The following is a 20,545-nucleotide window of genomic DNA, read 5'->3' on the forward strand; positions in this document are numbered from 1 at the left end:
CTTTTTACCCTCCCACTGGTAAATAATCGTAATGGCTTGGCGCTTTCCCCTGATAATCCCTCTCACTCTGACACAGTCTCACATTTCCAATGACAAATCAGCCCGTCCTCTCGAACCTTCACATCGTCACTAAACTGATGTACTAAAATGCCCTAACCTAACCAAACATAATCGAGGACCCTCCAATAGAAAACGCAGCATTGCGCCAATTTTTTGAGAGGATATGATGCTAAGAACCTTTGGGTGTTTAGGGATTTGTACCTCAACGTACAATGTACTTTGTGCTATGTACGTACAAAGTACGAGAGAGGGGGGTGGGGGGGGTTAATTTTGTGTATATGATAAAACAATGATTTGCTATATATGAACAGCTATTTATTCATATATAACAAATCCAAAATTTCCTGATATAGTCCTGTTCCAGAACTATTTTACAGCTACAGTTCTGTTCCAGAACTGTATCTGGAAACCTTGAAATAAAATTGTATCATTTTAATATTTCCTGGAACATTTATGTTCCACTGATTTTAAAACGCGATTTCACGTTTCGTAGAATTGTTGGTGAAATGCAATAACTAATGTTGCGTGGTATTGAGGACACCAACACCGCGCAACACAGTTCTGAGAGTTGGCTAAACATCACGCTTTTAGTTGATGTGATGTTTAGCATAAAGTTTACGTCTGCAATAATCAATTTAAAATGTGTGCGTGAAGCAACACACACAAATATATATACACTCGCACTCATATACACAAGTGTACACTACACACCCACACACACACACACACACACATACACACACACACAAGGGGCATTTAACACAAGGGTATTTAACACAAGAGGCACACGCACAAGGGGACACAGTTGGAAACTGAGTGCCCAAATGAGCCACAGAGATATTAGAAAGAACTTTTTTAGTGTCAGAGTGGTTGACAAATGGAATGCATTAGGCAGTGATGTGGTGGAGGCTGACTCCATACACAGTTTCAAGTGTAGATATGACAGAGCCCAATAGGCTCAGGAATCTGTACACCTGTTGATTGACAGTTGAGAGGCGGGACCAAAGAGCCAGAGCTCAACCCCCGCAAGCACAACTAGGTGAGTACAACTAGGTGAGTACAGGCCTTACTACCCCAGACCTTCCTACCTACCTTCCTAGATGCCCAGCCCCCCATTCGCCCCCCCCCCCCCAAGCACCCCTCCATCCCCCATTCACCCCCAGAGAAAATTCCCCCAATCCCCCCCCCCACACCCCCAGAGAAAGGGTGAACTCTGGTGCCTGAGTTTCCATGAAGAATCTCAAAGTTTGGTACACCAATGCTGATGGGGTATCTGATAAAGCAGAAGAGATAAAAGAAAGAGTGAGTGAGGCAGATCCTGACATAGTTGCAATTGTGGAAACTAAAATAAATGGCAAGATCTCAGATGCAATCTTTCCTGAAGGGTACCAGGTGATAAGAAAAGAGAGGACACAGAGACAGGGAGGAGGAGTGGCACTCCTAATAAAGCGGAAATGAAAGTTTGAAGACCTGGGAAATCGAGTTACCAATGAGTGCACAAGCTTCATACATGGAACTCTGACAGTAGATGGGAGGAAGATTGTGATCTTGGTAATCTACAATCCCCCACCAAACAGTAGAAGACCTAGGCAGGAGTATGATGACAACAATAAGGCATGCATAGATGAACTGCAGAAGGCAGCAACACTAGCCCACAGAATGACAGCGAAGCTGCTGATCATGGGGAACCTAAATCATGGAGAGATAAATTGGGAATCAAAAAATCCCCATGGAGGGGACGAAACGTGGGGAGCAAAGTTAGTAGATGTTATAGACAGGAATTTCATAACACAACATGTGAAGGAAGACACAAGGAAAAGAGGAGGAGATGCACCGAGCCAATTAGACCTGATTTTCACCCAGAACGTAGAAGATATCGAGAATTTAGAGCATGAAATACCTTTAGGGGCCAGTGACCATTGTGTCCTAGTCTTTGACTACATGATGGAATTCAAACTTGTGACCAAGGGACAAGAGTTCTGGGAAAGGAGAGTTGACCACAGGAAAGGTGACTATAGGAGGATAAGGGACTATCTGGGAGAAGTGCAGTGGGAGGAATACTAGAGAGAATAATTAGGCTACGACTGGTTGCACACCTGGAGAATGTTAGGTTTGTGAACAAACATCAACATGGGTTCTGGAAACGGAAATCTTCCCTAACAAACCTTTTGGAATTCTATGATAAAATAACGAGGATAAGACAGGACAGAGATTTTTGGGCAGACTGCATATTTCTGGACTACCAAAAAGCCTTTGATACAGTATCGCACATGAGACTGCTATTCAAACTCGAGAGGCAGGCGGGGGTGGGAGGAAGGGCCCTAGCATGGATAAGGAACTACCTAACAGGAAGGAGCCAAAGAGTTACGGTAAGGGGCGAGAAGTCGGACTGGCGAAAAGTAACGAGTGGAGTACCTCAAGGATCGGTGCTGGAACCAATTCTATTTCAAATATATGTTAACGACATGTTTACAGGAGTAAAGTCCTACATATCGATGTTCGCGGATGACGCAAAGTTGATGAGAAGAGTTGTGACAGATGAGGATTGCAGGATCCTCCAAGAGGACTTGAACAGGTTGCAGAGATGGTCAGAGAAATGGCTACTGGAGTTCAACACCAGCAAATGTAAAGTTATGGAAATGGGACTAGATGATAGGAGGCCAAAGGAACAGTACACAATGAAGGGGAACAGCCTACCTGTGGCGACGCGAGAAAGAGACCTGGACGTGGACGTAACACCTAATCTATCTCCTGAGGCACATATAAATTAGGATAACGACAGCAGCGTACTCTACACTGGGAAAAGTTAGAACTTCGTTCAGAAACCTAAGTAAGGAGGCATTTAGGGCGCTTTACACTTCCTACGTGAGGCCAGTCTTAGAGTATGCCGCCTCATCATGGAGTCCCCATCTGAAGATGCACAGAAGAAAACTGGAAAAGGTTCAGAAGTTTGCAACGAGACTCGTCCCAGAGTTACGAGGGATGGGGTATGGAGAGTGCCTGAAGGAACTGTGCCTTACGACACTAGAAAGAAGAAGGGAGAGGCGGAATATGATAAGGACGTATAAAATACTCAGGGGGATTGACAGAGTGGACATAGACGAAATGTTCACACGGAATAGTAACAGAACGAGGGGACATGGAAAGAAAAGGAATTATAAAGGGAAAAGCACCAAGCCATTACGACTATATAGCACTTGGAAAGGGTCAGGATAAGGATTTGGGATGGGACGGGGGGGAAGGAATGGTGCTCAACCACTTGGACGGTCGGGGATTGAACACCGACCTGTAAGAAGCAAGATCGTCGCTCTATCGTCCAGCCCAATGGTTGGACCGAGGGGACGTGGCTGGAAGCTGGAAACTCAGATGAGTCACAGAGATGTTAGGGAGTTTTCTTTTAGCGTGAGAGTAGTGGAAAAATGGAATGCACTTAAGGAGCAGGTTGTGGAAGCAAACTCTATTCATAATTTTAAAACCAGGTATGATAGGGAAATAGGACCGGAGTCATTGTTGTAAACAACCGATGTCTCGAAAGGCGGGATCCAAGAGTGTGTGCTCGATCCTGCTGACACAAATACGTGAGTACACACACACTCACTCACACAGCTTTATGAGTGTTTGAAATTGCCAGAGATGACGGTAATTCCGATCCAACACATGAAATCTGTTGGATTTGGACGTAAATAAGGTTACTGGACCTGATGGGACTTCTCCTATGAAGCCAAAAAGAGTGTGTAGAAGCACTCTGCTTGGAACTTTCCATAGTGTATAGTAGGTCACTGGAGACGGGAGACCTACCAGAAATATGGAAGACGGCTAATGTGGTCCCAATATACAATAAGGGTGACAGACAAGAGGCACTGAATTAAAGTGTCCTTAACTTGTATACGATGCAAGGTGATGGAGAAGATCGTGAGAAAAACCTAGTAACATATCTGGAGAGAAGGAACGTCGTGAAACACCACCAACATGGATTCAGGGAGGGTAAATCTTGCCTCACAAGTTTAATAAAACTCTACGATCAGGTGACAAACGTTAAACAATAACGAGAAATTTGGGCAGACTGCATTTTCGTGGACTATCGAAAAGCCTTTGACACAGTACCCCATATGAGGCTTGTACATAAGTTGGAAAAATCGGCAAGAATAACTGTTAGGGTGCTCCAGTGGTTAAGGAAGTATCTAAGTAATAGGAAGTAAAGAATCACTGTGAGGGGTGAGACCACAGAAAGGTGTGAAGTCACCAGCTGTGCCCCCAACAGTGTTCCGTTCTCAGAACTATCCTGTTCTTGTCATACGTAGATGTTCTTTCAAAGGGTATAGACTCATTCCTCACAATGTTTGCTGATTATGCTAAAATTAGGAAAAGAAATAAGACAGAGGGTGACAGCATGAGGTTACAAGATAACCTGGACAAACTGAAGGAATGGTCCAATTAATGGTTATTAGTGTTTAACCTGAACAAATGTAAAATAGTGACGATAGGTGTAGGGAGCAGGAGGCCAGATGCAGGGTACCATTTGGGAGATGAAATCATTCAAGAATCAGAGAGAGAGAACTTGCATTTAACCCCCCCCCCCCCCCCCCCAAGCTCTTAGTATGAAGTCAAGGGTGAAATATTGGTCGTGCTGGACGTAGACTTCATTGTCATTCTCAGTGATAGTCTACAGCAGCAGCACAGATGCACCTAAATGTTTCAATACAAAAAGTTTTAAAATTTTCTGAGAGGTGGGAGATAGGGAATGTAGAGGAAATGGGGTGAGGGGAAGGAGAGTAGATGGGGGTAATTAAGAGAGGGAAGGAGAAAGGTGGAGAGGGAACAGGGGAAGAGGGAGAGGAGACAAGAATGGAGAGAGAAGAGGAGGTTAGTGAAAGTAGGAGTGATGGGTTGCTGGGACAGAGGGAGAGCAAGGTGGAGAGAGTCGGAGAGTGAAGAGGAGAGGCATAAGAAAGAAAAAGGATTAGTAAGGAAAGAAAGGGAGGATAGGAAAAGAAAGATGAGGGCGGGAGAGAGAGAGAGGTGGAAGAGGAGGAGAAGAGAATCCCCATCGCAGCCGGGTTCCCCTCTGTTTAAATAAGAATGTTTCCGTTAGTCTGTCCCAGATTGAAGGACTGACGCCCAACTTTGCAAGGTGACTGATGGGTGGTAGGGGACTGTCATAGGTAGATCAGAGTCGGCTCCCACTGCATCTTCAATGAAGTCGTCTTAAATAGTGGGTTTTAAGGTTGCTGGGTAATATTACACTAATAAACAAAACACATGTTCCGATGACAGATTTACACTCCGGGGCTCTAAACATTAGATGACACAAACTCCGGGGATCGATCCCTGGCAAAGACATGTAAAGGGAATGAAGGACTGAAGCTCATTTCCACAATAATAAATATGTAGACATACATTCGGACCAAAACACATAAACAATATATGCAGGCGATGAGTCACAATAACGTGGCTAAAGTATCGACTTGAGAATGGTCCAGGACGGACCGAAACGTCGTCGTCCCTTCACCTTCTAGTGTGTGGTCTGGTAAACAATATATGAATTCAACAGCAGTTGCTGTCCTCACCTGTTGAAGTAGGAGAGGAGGTCGAGGAGCGTCTTGACGTGTTTGGTGCTCACGTCAATGTGAGGCACCAGTCTGAAGGCCTGCATCACGTTGAGCACCAGCACCGGCCCCCAGCACACTATGAACAGCACCACCACCACCACCAGCATAGGCACCACCTGGTGACACAAGACAGAACACTCGGTGACAACCTAACCATGCTTCCCTAAGGATCTTATCACTACTAAGGTTAACTCAGGCAGGGTTAATTAGGCAGCTAATTCACATGAAGAAAACGAATGAAAACAACCTGGTGGATCAGACGTCATTTATTTATTTTACTTTTGTAAAAACACATTTAGATGTGAATTTTGGTTCCAAGGTCTTGTATAGTCGTTGGCGGAGCACCCAACCCATTATCAACAGATATATATATATATATATATATATATATATATATATATATATATATATATATATATGATTGTGTGTATGTGTGTGTGTGTATGTGTGTGTGTGTGTGTGTGTGTGTGTGTGTGTGTGTGTGTGTGTGTGTGTGTGTATGTGTGTGTGTGTGTGTGTGTGTGTGTGTGTGTGTGTGTGTGTGTGTGTGTGTGTGTGTGTGTGTATGTGTGTGTGTGTGTGTGTGTGTGTGTGTGTGTGTGTGTGTGTGTGTGTGTGTGTGTGTGTGTGTGTGTGTGTGTGTGTATGTGTGTGTGTGTGTGTGTGTGTGTGTGTGTGTGTGTGTGTGTGTATTTGATCCCAGTTTATCCTCACCCTGGAGCACCAAACAATACACCATAGACAATGAGTGTGTAATTAGCATGAATACACAAATAAGTGCTAAAGATTTAAATCATCAGAGATAAACATTTTTGTGAATTCATAACAGGAAATTTATTTTACGGGAGAGTAAAGATATACAGGTTTGGCACTTGATCAATTGGGTGTACGAATTCTCGAAGAACTATGTTGATTTTATCTAGAAAGGGAGATAAGTGTAAATGTTTTTTTCGTCACCAGAAAATCTTATATAAAAGCTTAGTTTTATATCCTATACTATGGAAATATATAGAGAGGACACTATAATATATGAATGTTAATAAAGTCTTATTTTATAATTAGTTACACAAAACTTATTTGTGTTATTAACAATGACACAATAATAAAACTTTGAAGTTTTATGAGTCGTCAGAGCAGCAGGGATATGAATATTATTGTGACTCAGTTTCTACGAAAATATTTTAATTGAAATTTAAAATTAAGAATATAAAGGAATAATATGAAGGAAAGATACTTAGTGATCACCAGTACTGGGCCGAGATGCCAACACACACTTCACAGTATAGATCAATAATGATGGTCACTAACACAAGCAAAATTGCTGTTTTTGAGCGGAAGAATATTATATGACATTTAAAGCTTACGATGGCAATTATCACATGATCTAAAATAATATTGCCTTGAAAATAATCTTTTCTGAAAACTCTCTCATATTCTCTGGCGTTGTGTGTGGAAGCATTCATCATACTCTCTGGCGTTGTGTGTGGAGGCATTCATCATACTCTCTGGCGTTGTGTGTGGAGGCATTCATCATGCTCTCTGGCGTTGTGTGTGGAGGCATTCATCATACTCTCTGGCGTTGTGTGTGGAGGCATTCATCATACTCTCTGGCGTTGTGTGTGGAGGCATTCATCATGCTCTCTGGCGTTGTGTGTGGAGGCATTCATCATGCTCTCTGGCGTTGTGTGTGGAGGCATTCATCATACTCTCTGGCGTTGTGTGTGGAGGCATTCATCATACTCTCTGGCGTTGTGTGTGGAGGCATTCATCATACTCTCTGGCGTTGTGTGTGGAGGCATTCATCATACTCTCTGGCGTTGTGTGTGGAAGCATTCATCATACTCTCTGGCGTTGTGTGTGGAGGCATTCATCATACTCTCTGGCGTTGTGTGTGGAAGCATTCATCATACTCTCTGGCGTTGTGTGTGGAAGCATTCATCATACTCTCTGGCGTTGTGTGTGGAAGCATTCATCATACTCTCTGGCGTTGTGTGTGGAGGCATTCATCATACTCTCTGGCGTTGTGTGTGGAGGCATTCATCATACTCTCTGGCGTTGTGTGTGGAGGCATTCATCATGCTCTCTGGCGTTGTGTGTGGAGGCATTCATCATGCTCTCTGGCGTTGTGTGTGGAGGTATTCATCATGCTCTCTGGCGTTGTGTGTGGAGGCATTCATCATACTCTCTGGCGTTGTGTGTAGAGGCATTCATCATACTCTCTGGCGTTGTGTGTGGAGGAATTCATCATCCCTCGCACTCTGTTTTCTCATTCGTGTTCCATCTATTCGCAGTAAATTTTCATAATGAAAGCTGAAGTTGGGTGTGTGGTCCACTTTGTCAGCGCCTACTGTCAACACGCTAGTGTCTATACTTCACAGTGACCCAGTACCTCACAATGACCCAGTACCTCACAGTGACCCAGTACCTCAAAGTGACCCAGTACCTCACAGTGACCCAGTACCTCACAGTAGCCCAGTACCCCACAGTGACCCAGTACCTCACAGTAGCCCAGTACCCCACAGTGACCCAGTACCTCATAGTAGCCCAGTACCTCACAGTAGCCCAGTACCCCACAGTGACCCAGTACCTCACAGTAGCCCAGTACCCCACAGTGACCCAGTACCTCACAGTAGCCCAGTACCCCACAGTGACCCAGTACCTCATAGTAGCCCAGTACCCCACAGTGACCCAGTACCTCATAGTAGCCCAGTACCTCACAGTAGCCCAGTACCCCACAGTGACCCAGTACCTCACAGTAGCCCAGTACCCCACAGTGACCCAGTACCTCACAGTAGCCCAGTACCCCACAGTGACCCAGTACCTCACAGTGACCCAGTACCTCACAGTGACCCAGTACCTCACAGTGACCCAGTACCTCACAGTGACCCAGTACCCCACAGTGACCCAGTACCTCACAGTAACCTCACAGTAACCAGCCAGTTGCTTAGTTTGTGCTTCTGTGTTCTGATTCATGTTTTAAATTTTTGTGTTCACGAAGTTTGACTGGAAAACATCTTTTCATTAGTCCATCTTTTCTTGTAATAAACCAAAGTCTCGTCTCCTTAATAATCATATTTGTGTCAGGAAGTGTATATGAAGTTACTGCCTCTGCTGTCACGGTCTTCTTCATTTAGTTTAATGAAGTGTTGCTATAGATCTCTGTGGCTCCTCTGTGGCTCCAGCCTCGCCCCTGGCACTCTCTTCTAGTGTTATTCATGATGAATAACTGGTGATTATTCACGGTATCATCATCTTGTATGATTATTTATGATTATTTGATGATATATATTTCCCCTTTGTAAACATCGCAAGGTTTTAATTTTAGCTGTTGTTGGTGATAAGCTGGATAATATATATGTAAAACCCTCATCATGTTGTTCTTCAACCACTCAACCCTGTCTGACCCTCTTCACACCTCTTCCCTCTCTGACACTCTTCACAACTCTTCCCTCTCTGACACTCTTCACAACTCTTCCCTCTCTGACCCCCGCCACAACCCACTCCTCCAGTGCTCATTTAGTGGTGTGACTCTCGCTAAGGTCAATACTTGTTTTGACAGTCCACCTTCCCCGATCAGATATTTAGTGAGCGGATTGTATGTGTGTGTGTAACCGCCTATTTGTGCCTGCGGGGGATGATCTTTGGCTCTTTGGTCCCGCCTGTCAACTGTCAATCAACAGGTGTACAGATTCCTGAGCCTACTGGGCTCTATCATATCTACACTTGAAACTCTGTATGGAGTCAGCCTCCACCACATCACTTCCTAGTGCATTCCATTTACTAACTACTCTGACACTGAAAAAGTTCCTTCTAACGTCCCTGTGGCTCATGTGGGTACTCAGTTTCCACCTGTGTCCCCTTGTTCGCGTACCTCCAGTGTTGAATAGTTTATCCTTGTTTACCCGGTCGATTCCCCTGAGGATTTTGTAGGTTGTGATCATGTCTTCCCTTACTTTTCTGTCTTCCAGTGTCGTAAGGTGCATTTCCCGCAGCCTTTCCTCGTAACTCATGCCTGTTAGTTCTGGGACTAGTCTAGTGGCATACCTTTGAACTTTTTCCAAATTCGTCTTGTGCTTGACAAGGTACGGGCTCCATGCTGGGGCCGCATACTCCAGGATTGGTCTTACATATGTGGTGTACAAGATTCTGAATGATTCCTTACACAGGTTCCTGAACGCTGTTCTGATGTTAGCCAGCCTCGCATATGCCGCAGACGTTATTCTTTTTATGTGGGCATCAGGTGACAGGTTTGGTGTGATATCAACTCCTAGATCTTTCTCTCTGTCCGTTTCATTAAGTACTTCATCTCCTATTCTGTATCCTGTGTCTGGCCTCCTGTTTCCACTGTCTAGTTTCATTACTTTGCCTTTACTCGGGTTGAACTTCAACAGCCATTTGTTGGACCATTCACTCAGTCTGTCCAGGTCATCTTGTAGCCTCCTACTATCATCCTTTGTTTAAATCGTCCTCATAATTTTTTGCATCATCGGCAAACATTGAGAGAAACGATTCTATACCCTCTGGGAGATAGTTTACATATATCAGAAACAGTATAGGGCCTAGGACTGACCCCTGCGGGACGCCACTTGTAACGTCCCTACTATCTGAGACCTCACTCCTCACACTGACTCGTTGTCTCCTGTTGCTTACTCCATTGGTACTCCTTTGGATAATGGAGTAACTTCCCTTTCATTCCAGCCTGCAACTCCAGCTTTTTCAATAGCCACTTGTGTGGAACTGTATCAAAGGCTTTCTGACAATCCAAAAATATGCAGTCTGCCCACCCTTCTCTTTCTTGCCTTATTTTTGTTACCTGGTCGTAAAATTCAAGTAACCCTGTGAGGCAGGACCTGCCATCCCTGAACTCATGTTCAGGGAACTCGAAATTATGTGTGTGTGTGTGTGTGTGTGTGTGTGTGTGTGTGTGTGTGTGTGTGTGTGTGTGTGTGTGTGTGTGTGTGTGTGTGTGTGTGTGTGTACTCACCTAATTGTACTCACCTAATTGTGCTTGCGGGGGTTGAGCTCTGGCTCTTTGGTCCCGCCTCTCAACCGTCAATCAACTGGTGTACAGATTCCTGAGCCTATTGGGCTCTATCATATCTACATTTGAAACTGTGAATGGAGTCAGCCTCCACCACATCACTTCCTAATGCATTCCATTTGCTAACTACTCTGACACTGAAAAAGTTCTTTCTAACGTCTCTGTGGCTCATTTGGGTACTCAGCTTCCACCTGTGTCCCCTTGTTCGCGTCCCACCAGTGTTGAAAAGTTCGTCCTTGTTTACCCGGTCGATTCCCCTGAGGATTTTGTAGGTTGTGATCATGTCCCCCCTTACTCTTCTGTCTTCCAGTGTCGTGAGGTGCATTTCCCGCAGCCTTTCCTCATAACTCATGCCTCTTAGTTCTGGGACTAGTCTAGTAGCATACCTTTGGACTTTTTCCAGCTTCGTCTTGTGCTTGACAAGGTACGGGCTCCATGCTGGGGCCGCATACTCCAGGATTGGTCTTACATATGTGGTGTACAAGATTCTGAATGATTCCTTACACAGGTTCCTGAACGCCGTTCTGATGTTAGCCAGCCTCGCATATGCCGCAGACGTTATTCTCTTTATGTGGGCTTCAGGAGACAGGTTTGGTGTGATATCAACTCCTAGATCTTTCTCTCTGTCTGTTTCATTAAGTACTTCATCTCCTATTCTGTATCCTGTGCCTGGCCTCCTGTTTCCACTGCCTAGTTTCATTACTTTGCATTTACTCGGGTTGAACTTCAACAGCCATTTGTTGGACCATTCACTCAGTCTATCCAGGTCATCTTGTAGCCTCCTACTATCATCCTCTGTTTCAATCCTCCTCATAATTTTTGCATCGTCGGCAAACATTGAGAGGAACGAATCTATACCCTCTGGGAGATCATTTACATATACCAGAAACAGTATAGGTCCAAGGACTGACCCCTGCGGGACTCCACTTGTGACGTCTCGCCAATCTGAGACCTCACCTCTCACACAGACTCGTTGTCTCCTGTTGCTTAGGTATTCCTCTATCCACCGGAGTACCTTCCCTCTCACTCCAGCCTGCATCTCCAACTTTCGCACTAGCCTCTTGTGTGGCACTGTATCAAAGGCTTTCTGACAATCCAAAAATATGCAGTCTGCCCACCCTTCTCTTTCTTGCCTTATTTTTGTTTCCTGGTCGTAGAATTCAAGTAACCCTGTGAGGCAGGACCTGCCATCCCTGAACCCATGTTGATGCTGTGTTACAAAAGTTCCTTCGCTCCAGATGCTCCACTAGTTTTTTTCGCACAATCTTCTCCATCAGCTTGCATGGTATGCAGGTTAGGGACACTGGCCTGTAGTTCAGTGCCTCCTGTCTATCCCCTTTCTTGGATATCGGGACTACGTTAGCTGCTTTCCAAGTATCTGGCAGTTCCCCTGTTGCCAGTGATTTGTTATACACTATGGAGAGTGGTAGGCTCAGTTCTCTTGCTCCTTCCTTTGTGTGTGTGTGTGTGTGTGTGTGTGTGTGTGTGTGTGTGTGTGTGTGTGTGTGTGTGTCTGTGTGTGTGTGTGTGTGTGTGTGTGTGTGTGTGTGTGTGTGTGTGTGTGTGTGTGTGTGTGTGTGTGTGTGTGTGTGTGTGTGTGTGTATTCGTTTGCCTTGTTCGGGTAGAATGTAGACTCAGTAGTCGCTTCTGTATATATTTATTGACTGAGATAGCGAGGTAAATATCTGCCTAGCCGAGGTCCTTCTACTCTGAGTCTGTGAGGATAACTGAGGCTGCTGGGAGCATGGCTTGATGCTCCTCTGTCTGGCATGACGTCAGAGGCCTACTCGCCTGTGATTGGTTACATTTCAACTGACAGAATTTGAGTATAACACCGCTCGGACACGCTACCAAGTCGACGTCCCTTGTCGACAAGCTCTGGCTAGCTATATAGTTACAATGATACTGAAAGGACCTCGGTGGCATTCAATAATGGCTTACATGTGAAATTTGCATAATAAAACATTGAAAGAAGATCAGGTGTGCGTAATACTAACAACTCGGCATATATGCACCAAAAAAAAAATTCATCATAATAGGTGAAAATCATGGTAACAATGCTTTGATTAAATCAGAGTATTAAGAACATGTGTATGTCTACTGATCAGATATGAACAATACAACTCAAGGTATTGCCTAAACAAAATTATTAACATGTGTCAATGGCATGTGCTTGAAAACCATACAAAATTAAACAATTATTACATTAATGGAACAAAGTTCTGACCTAACAACCACAATTGAATTTCAAGATAGATAATTATTTTCTTTTTTTCTCATTTTTTTTTTTTCTCTGAAAATATACAATATATTTACAAGACCAATGTACAATATATATAATGTGCAATATATTTACAAGCATATACAAGACCTGGATCAAGAAGACTAACATCTGCGTGATAGCAGTCAGGATTCACTGGCCACAATGTGGTTGCTAGAACAATAATAACTCTTATGACAAGCACTGTAAAAATACAAATGGTAGTAGACTTGACAATGGCATCTAATTCATAACAAAATAAAGTTGAGAAAAACTATACATTATATATAATGGTAATAATAAGACACATGTGGTAGAAATACTGCAATTGAGTTTTTTTTTTTTTTTTTTTTTTTCAAAACAAACAGAATAACTACAGAGTGCAATCAATTATAAATTCTGCGGATATCTACACCTAGCTCATCCAGAGCACTATACAACTCTGGCTCTGACTGAAGGTCCGGAACAGGTGAAACTTCATGCGACAAACTATCATCTTGAGAGATATCCTCGTTAACATCTAGCCAATGGACATGTGGTGAGTGCACGGTTGAAACGAGAGGTCTAGATCTAAGATTATAATTGCTAGTATGGGGTTGCTGAACATCCAGTGGTCTGTCAACCACAGAAGGTGGTGTCAGAGTAGGAGTATCTGTCTGGGTAAGTTCATTGTCATCTTCCTCATCAGTCTCGTCAACAGTCATTTTAGCTAACTTCATGTGGTCTAAATGTTCATTTATATACTCTCCTGTTAACAAGTTCTTAAGTCTGTATTTGTTACCTTTAATAAGCTCGATGACCTTATATGGACCCAAAAATTTCTTAGTTAACTTATACATAGGACCAGACCTGTGTTGGTTAAGTATCATTACTACAGATCCAATAGTTATTTTACTGGGTTTAGCTTGTGCATTCCTTGCTAGAGTAAACTCGGCTGTAGCTTTGGACAGTTGTTCTCGTATTTTCTTGAATACTAATTGCATCTGTCTACGCTTCACTTGAACAAAATCATCTACGTTATATAAAGGAGTAGGAGGTACATTAATCTATTCATTAGGGAGGATCTTACCTGTACCATAAAGAATAGCGTGAGGTGTGTCACCTGTAGAAACATTAATTGAAGAATTTATAGCACACTGAATTAAGGGTATAAAATCATCCCAATTGTTGTTATCAAAATTCAACGTGACTCTCAAGGCATCTAACACTTTCCTGTTAGTACGTTCAGCTAGTCCATTACTTGCCGGATGATAAGGCATAATGCTACATTTTTTGATGTTATATAAATCACACAAGCTAGTTAGAATACTATTACTGAATTCTGGTCCATTATCTGAAAGGATTACTTTAGGCATACTATATCTACAAATTATTTGGTCATGGAATGCGCTGGCTATGGTTTCTGCTGTTTTGTTCGGGATAGGAACTAGTTCGCAAAACCGTGAAAAATTATCGACCATTACAAGCAAATGTTTGTTCCCTTTCTCTGTTTCCGCAAAATTTGTCAATAAATCCATCGATATTCGTTCCCAAGGAGCTTTAGTTGCTGGGTACACCTGAATTGGATTAGGTCCTGAAACATGTCCCTTGTGCTGTAAACAAGTTAAACATCTGTCAACATAATGAGCAATCTCCTTAGCCATTTTTGGCCAAAAATATTTCAATCGACCTTGTTGGAGTGTACGATCCTTTCCTGGATGTGCACTTGCAGGAGCATCATGGATAATTTTTAACACAGTTGGTACCAAGACAGCTGGAACAACTAACTGACAACATTTCCTCGGGGCTGTCCCTAGCTTCACTACTCTACACAGTAAATTGTCCAACATAACTAGTTCTTTCAATGGTACTGGCGGTTTATGAATCGGGCGAGTGTCTTGCTTAGTCAAAAATTTAATGACAGGTGCCCATATGGGGTCTTGTCTTTGTTCCGTTTCTACTACTGTAGCATCTAATGCTGGGTAATTTAACTGAATCGCAGCTACGTGTCGAGAAAACGCATCGGCTACAACATTTTGCTTTCCTGGAATATATCCAAATGTGGGATTGAATTCTTGAATTGTGAGCAAATATCTAGCAAACTTTCCAACTGGATTCTTATTTTTGAACAAGGGAATTAATGGTTGGTGATCTGTAAGAACATGAACTGGGTAATTATAAATTGTATCCTTGAAATGTTTAAGTGCCCAAACAACTGCCAAGGCTTCTCGTTCTGTTGCACTATAATTTTTCTCTTCTTTAGATAATGTGCGGCTAGCATAAGCTATTGCGTGATCTCTGTGACCTTCTGTTTGAAGTAATGCAGCACCTAGACCTATGTCACTAGCATCTGTAACCAACGTAAAAGGTTTAGAAAAATCTGGGTACCTAAGGACAGGTGACGAAATCAAGGCTGCTTTGAGTTTTTTGAATGACTGATCCTGGGCCTCTCCCCAAACAAAGGGTTCATCTTTTCTTTGCAACTTGTAAAGCGGAGCGGCTATAATAGAGAATCCAGCAATAAATGAACGATAAAATCCTACAAGACCTGTGAACTGTCTTACGGCTTCTGCGGTACGAGGTGTTGGAAAATCACGGGCAGCAATAATTTTTGATTCATTCAATGTAATACCTGAAGGTGTAACTGTATGACCTAGGAAATTAATCTTTTGCTTTAAAAATGAACATTTTGCAAGCTTTATTTTTAAATTAGCTTCAGCGAGCTTTGCAAGTACCTTTTCAAGGTTCTGGAAATGAGTCTGAACATCTTGCGACATGATTATGAGATCATCAAGGTAAACTAGAAGCGTACTTCCTATCAATCTACGAAATAGATTTGTCATGAGCCGTGAAAAGGTTATTGGACTACTACGCAAACCAAACGGCATTCTTTTGAAATGAAAATGACCATTGGGAGTACTAAAGGCTGTCAATTGTTTACTTTCCTCATCAAGGGGGATTTGCCAGAATCCCTGCAACAAATCTAACGTTGAGAATACTTTGTTTCGACCAATACTTTGCAACAAATCATTGAGAACTGGAAGTGGGAAACGATCAGGTATTGTTACTCTGTTAAGCTTGCGATAATCGATTACAGGTCTCCAAGTCCCATCTCGCTTTGGTACAAGAATCAATGGAGCGTTCCATGGCGAATTACTCGATTCAATTACATCACTCTGTAACATTTCTTCTACAAGTCTATCTGCTTCTGCTCTCTGAGAATGGGGAAGTCGGTAAGCTGGTACATAAATAGGCGTAGTTCCTTGTTCAAGGGGAATTTTATGTGTAATGAGAGGAGTGAGACCTAATTTTTCTCCTGGTAGAGCAACAACAGCTCTATTCTTGTTCAAAATTTCCAAAAGCTGAGCCACAGAGTCAGGAAAATCAGTAGGACTGAGGTGTTGCGCTTGCACCTCTGGCTGAGATCCCTGTTCTCCTGGTGTGAGTGTACAAACAGTATGATCCATGGAGACATCATCCACAACTCGCACCGGTAACGAGTAATGGGCAAAATCTACAACATGGGTACCAGACTGGAGATGGATATCGGCATTACTTGTGTTCGCGATAAAAAGTGAGACAGTACCATCCTGCACTGTGTGCCAGGAGGGTTCAACAAATGTACCATTCACTTTACATGTTTCACTTTCCGCAATCACATCCGACAACTCAGGCACTCCCTGAACCTTAACTCTTATTCTGGTGAGAGAATGAGGGTGTAGCACAGTGTCAGTAGCCGTGGAACCACTGACTTCAGAGATGGAAGCTGCCAGGCGAGCGAGACAACGAGAATCCGTTAGGGCGTCCCCTTCCAGAAAGTCCCGATACTCATTCTCCTTAACAACTGCACAACTACTATGCTTCAATCGTGTGCCTGTTTTCTCGGGTATGCTACCATGACAATGATCTGACAAACCTACGCTAGCAAGGCAGGTGTCAACAAAATTAACGTAATCTGATTGAAGGTTGAACTCATGGCCCTGTCGATACATGCTACACATGGTCTTTGATACTTATGTTCCAACGATGGGGAAACAGTGCAATATTTTCATCAATCATGGTGTACAGACCTAAGAGAATGTCTCCAGGAAAATGAATAATGTCAACAACTAAACATGTTATAGACAATGTGACATCATTGAACTTGAGTGGGAGGTCAATTTCACCCTGAACTTTTACTTTATTTCCTGAAATACCACTTAGAAAAGGTATGTGTGACTGTTTTAAAATAGTAGGGTGCTTACTTTCAATGTCTCTAAGAGCTGAGGGCTTGACAATATTAATTTTTGCACCTGAGTCAAGAAAAACTTTTAAAACTCTACCATGTACAATGGCTGATACAAGGGGACCATCACTTGAGACTGGACAAGTTACTATTTTTGACTTATGTTGTCTGGGATATCTGCGTCTTGTTTGTGTCAAATTTACTGTGGATCCGTCAACATCTACAACTGGTCTAGAGTCAGTGTCCTCCTCTGTCAAGTGTCCAAATCTATTTTGGGTAGCTACTGAATACACAGGGAGGGCACTAGGATTGGCTAGCTTGAATTGGTTAGCGGATGGCCTTGGGGGTTTCGCGACGACATGGAGTGAACATTCTGAGCTCCAGCATTCTGTGACTGAGCATTATAATTTGAAGTTGCATTATAGCTGGGCTGGGAGTTGTAATTACGAGAGTTCTGATAATGTCTTGGACGCTGTGAGCCTCGCCAAGACTGACCATGGGAGTTACGAGGTGGAGATGTCCTTTGCCTAGCTCTACAATCCGCAGTGTGGTGACCAACTTGTTTATGGTACGTGCAATATGGAAGCCTAGAATGATTAGATTGATGAGGGGGCCGAGAGAATTGTCTAGGAGGTGATGATCTAGGGGCGGACCAACAGTCCCTTGCAAGGTGGTTACTCTTACCACAATGCCAACATGAGGGAGTGGATGGTTGTGGACTATGGCGTTTCGGCATTTTATGAGGCGGCGAATTTGACTGGGGGCTACGAGCATGGGTACGCTTCTGCGACCAAGAGTTTTGAGAATTTGTGGGAGGATGCTGAGAACTTGTAACTACATTTACAGCATCAGAGGGTGGCAACAGTTGAGCACTTCGGGGAGCTAGTTTATCGGCGGCATTGTTAATAGCCTCAAATACTTCACCAATTTCATGTTTAACACCAAAATTTTGTTGCTCAACGATTGGTTTAGTATGCTCGGGGGCAAAATGCATTAAAGTACCAAATGCTATCATTTTGGCCATAGCCTCAAGGACAGATTATTGTCTTTATCTAACCAAGTCGAATTATTCATAGCAGAAACTAAGGCATACAGATACTGATCGAGACGGCTAGTAAATGCATTAAAAGATTCACCAGGCTGCATGGTGGCATTGGCAATTTTCTTGACTAACCGATACGGGTCGAGGTCTCCTTTATTAACAAAACGCCGGCGAAAGAAATCCTTAAAATCAGACCATGACTGGAGGCTAACAATGGCTTTCTCGTCAACAACGAAACGTGCATCACCTTTGGTTGTGTCCACAGCTGACCGTGCAATTGCTAAGTATTCGGCATCAGTAGGCTTAGAAAAACGTGCAACAGTTTTCGCTTCAACCTTACTAAACCATGATTCTAATAAGCGTGATTCCCCAGCAAAAAGAGGAATAGCCATTTCCTGAGCTGATCTCTGGCCATTGGGACGAGCAACTGTTCCCATTGATTCTGAAGGGGTTTCAACAGTGGTAGGCATTGTCACAGCCGTGGAAGTAATATTTGAACGCAGATTATAATTAAGTGCACCTGGCATCAGAAATAGTATACACAAAAATAAACACAAAAAAATATCAACTTGGCTAAAGTAAAAATGGCAGAAATAAAATTATTAAATTGGGCTAGGCAAGAAAATAATCAAGAACAAGCAATTGTAAACTAAATTTAGCAATCTTTCATTAAAAAAATGACTGGAATTAGATGTATGTAAATTAATTAAACCAGACTAAGCACAGCAATTGAGAATAAAAACTGGGAAATGCAATTGCAAAATTTCATTAAAAAGATTCAACACAACAAGTGGCAATGCAAGAAATATGGATGTAGCACATAAACTGGACACAGGAATGTATATAACTCCTATGGTAAAAGTTTAAAATAAAATGCTTAAAGGATAAATTTCAAGTTAGGTCTGGAGAAATTAAAAAAAATTATATTGCACAAATCCTTAACTGCTACTAAAACAAGGATTTCTTAATTCACTGGAATTTGAATTTACCAATAACACTCTAGGAGAACAATTAAAATTCAATGAAATTACTGTAAGAAGCAGGAATGTTGAAATCACACAGGAAAACTGAGGGGAGTGGAGTACTGAACCAGCTCCAATATTTAACAAGTCACTGAATGGTTAATTCACAGGATATTATGGGTATTATTACGTAAGTCACTTTTTAGCACTTGGCACGTTGTTCTCAACTAGCAATTACTTATCTCAGGGTTGTAATTCATGAGGATCACCAGTAGCCAAAGTAGGAGGAGCGTCGTGAAGATCTGAAGAGGCACATGTGAGGCGTGTTTACAAACTGGTGCGATGGCAGCGCTCCTGGCGGTGGTGGCGCGAGAATCAGGGACCCCACACTGTTGACGCTGGAAGCGCGAAGATAAATTCTTACGACGACGATATTGCGACGATGTCGATGGAGAAACACGATTGGGAGGCAGGAGTTCACACAAAATGATGTAGCAGGGGCTGGTGGCGAGGTGTGAGCTTGAGAGGGAGGCGAGGTGTGTGAGCTTGGGGAGGCGACACTAGTCAAACAATTGCAGTCCACCAAATATTCTCAAGGAACAATACAGCACATACGATGATCAGTTGATAGTTGCGACGATGATTGACCACGATTGCAGTAGCTTGAACACTCACAAAGCATAGATACTGTCAGCTTGGGTGGTGGTGATGGTGGTGGGTGCAGGTTCCCCCGTGGTGGCGCGAGATTCAAAAATGGCTGGCGCGGGAAGCTTCCTTCCTCCTCACTGATGAGTGCGTGTTCTCACAGGAAAATATTGACCCTTACTTCTGAAACGTTGGCCGGGAGTAGTGGTTGATGGCAGGACCCCGGTCTCGCACAATATTTAATGCGTGGGTGGCAGGATGGCGGCTATGAAGGCGGCTGATGGCGGTACTATGAAACACACAGCGATGCTGGGTACTTGAATTTTAGTTTCCAGAAAAAAAAATTTCTGGATCCCACTGCTGCTACCAGTATTCGTTTGCCTTGTTCGGGTAGAATGTAGACTCAGTAGTCGCTTCTGTATATATTTATTGACTGAGATAGCGAGGTAAATATCTGCCTAGCCGAGGTCCTTCTACTCTGAGTCTGTGAGGATAACTGAGGCTGCTGGGAGCATGGCTTGATGCTCCTCTGTCTGGCATGACGTCAGAGGCCTACTCGCCTGTGATTGGTTACATTTCAACTGACAGAATTTGAGTATAACATGTGTGTGTGTGTGTGTGTGTGTGTGTGTGTGTGTGTGTGTGTGTGTGTGTGTGTGTGTGTGTGTGTGTGTGTGTGTGTGTGTGTGTGTGTGTGTGTGTGTGTGTGTGTGTGTGTGTG

The 20,545-nt window shown here is 43.2% G+C and overlaps 1 protein-coding gene across 1 annotated transcript in view; it reads right to left on the bottom strand.

The window, feature by feature from the left end:
• LOC123749950 (QRFP-like peptide receptor) overlaps positions 1–20,545 on the bottom strand; it is a 165,827-nt gene that overhangs the window by 24,715 nt on the left and 120,567 nt on the right. Inside the window, exon 6 of the mRNA XM_069305979.1 lies at positions 5,628–5,785. Coding sequence (XP_069162080.1) covers positions 5,628–5,785 — 158 coding nt within the window. The remainder of the gene's footprint in view (positions 1–5,627; positions 5,786–20,545) is intronic.

The sequence above is a fragment of the Procambarus clarkii genome, chromosome 6 (assembly GCF_040958095.1).
Source record: "Procambarus clarkii isolate CNS0578487 chromosome 6, FALCON_Pclarkii_2.0, whole genome shotgun sequence".
Classification (NCBI taxonomy): domain Eukaryota; kingdom Metazoa; phylum Arthropoda; class Malacostraca; order Decapoda; family Cambaridae; genus Procambarus; species Procambarus clarkii.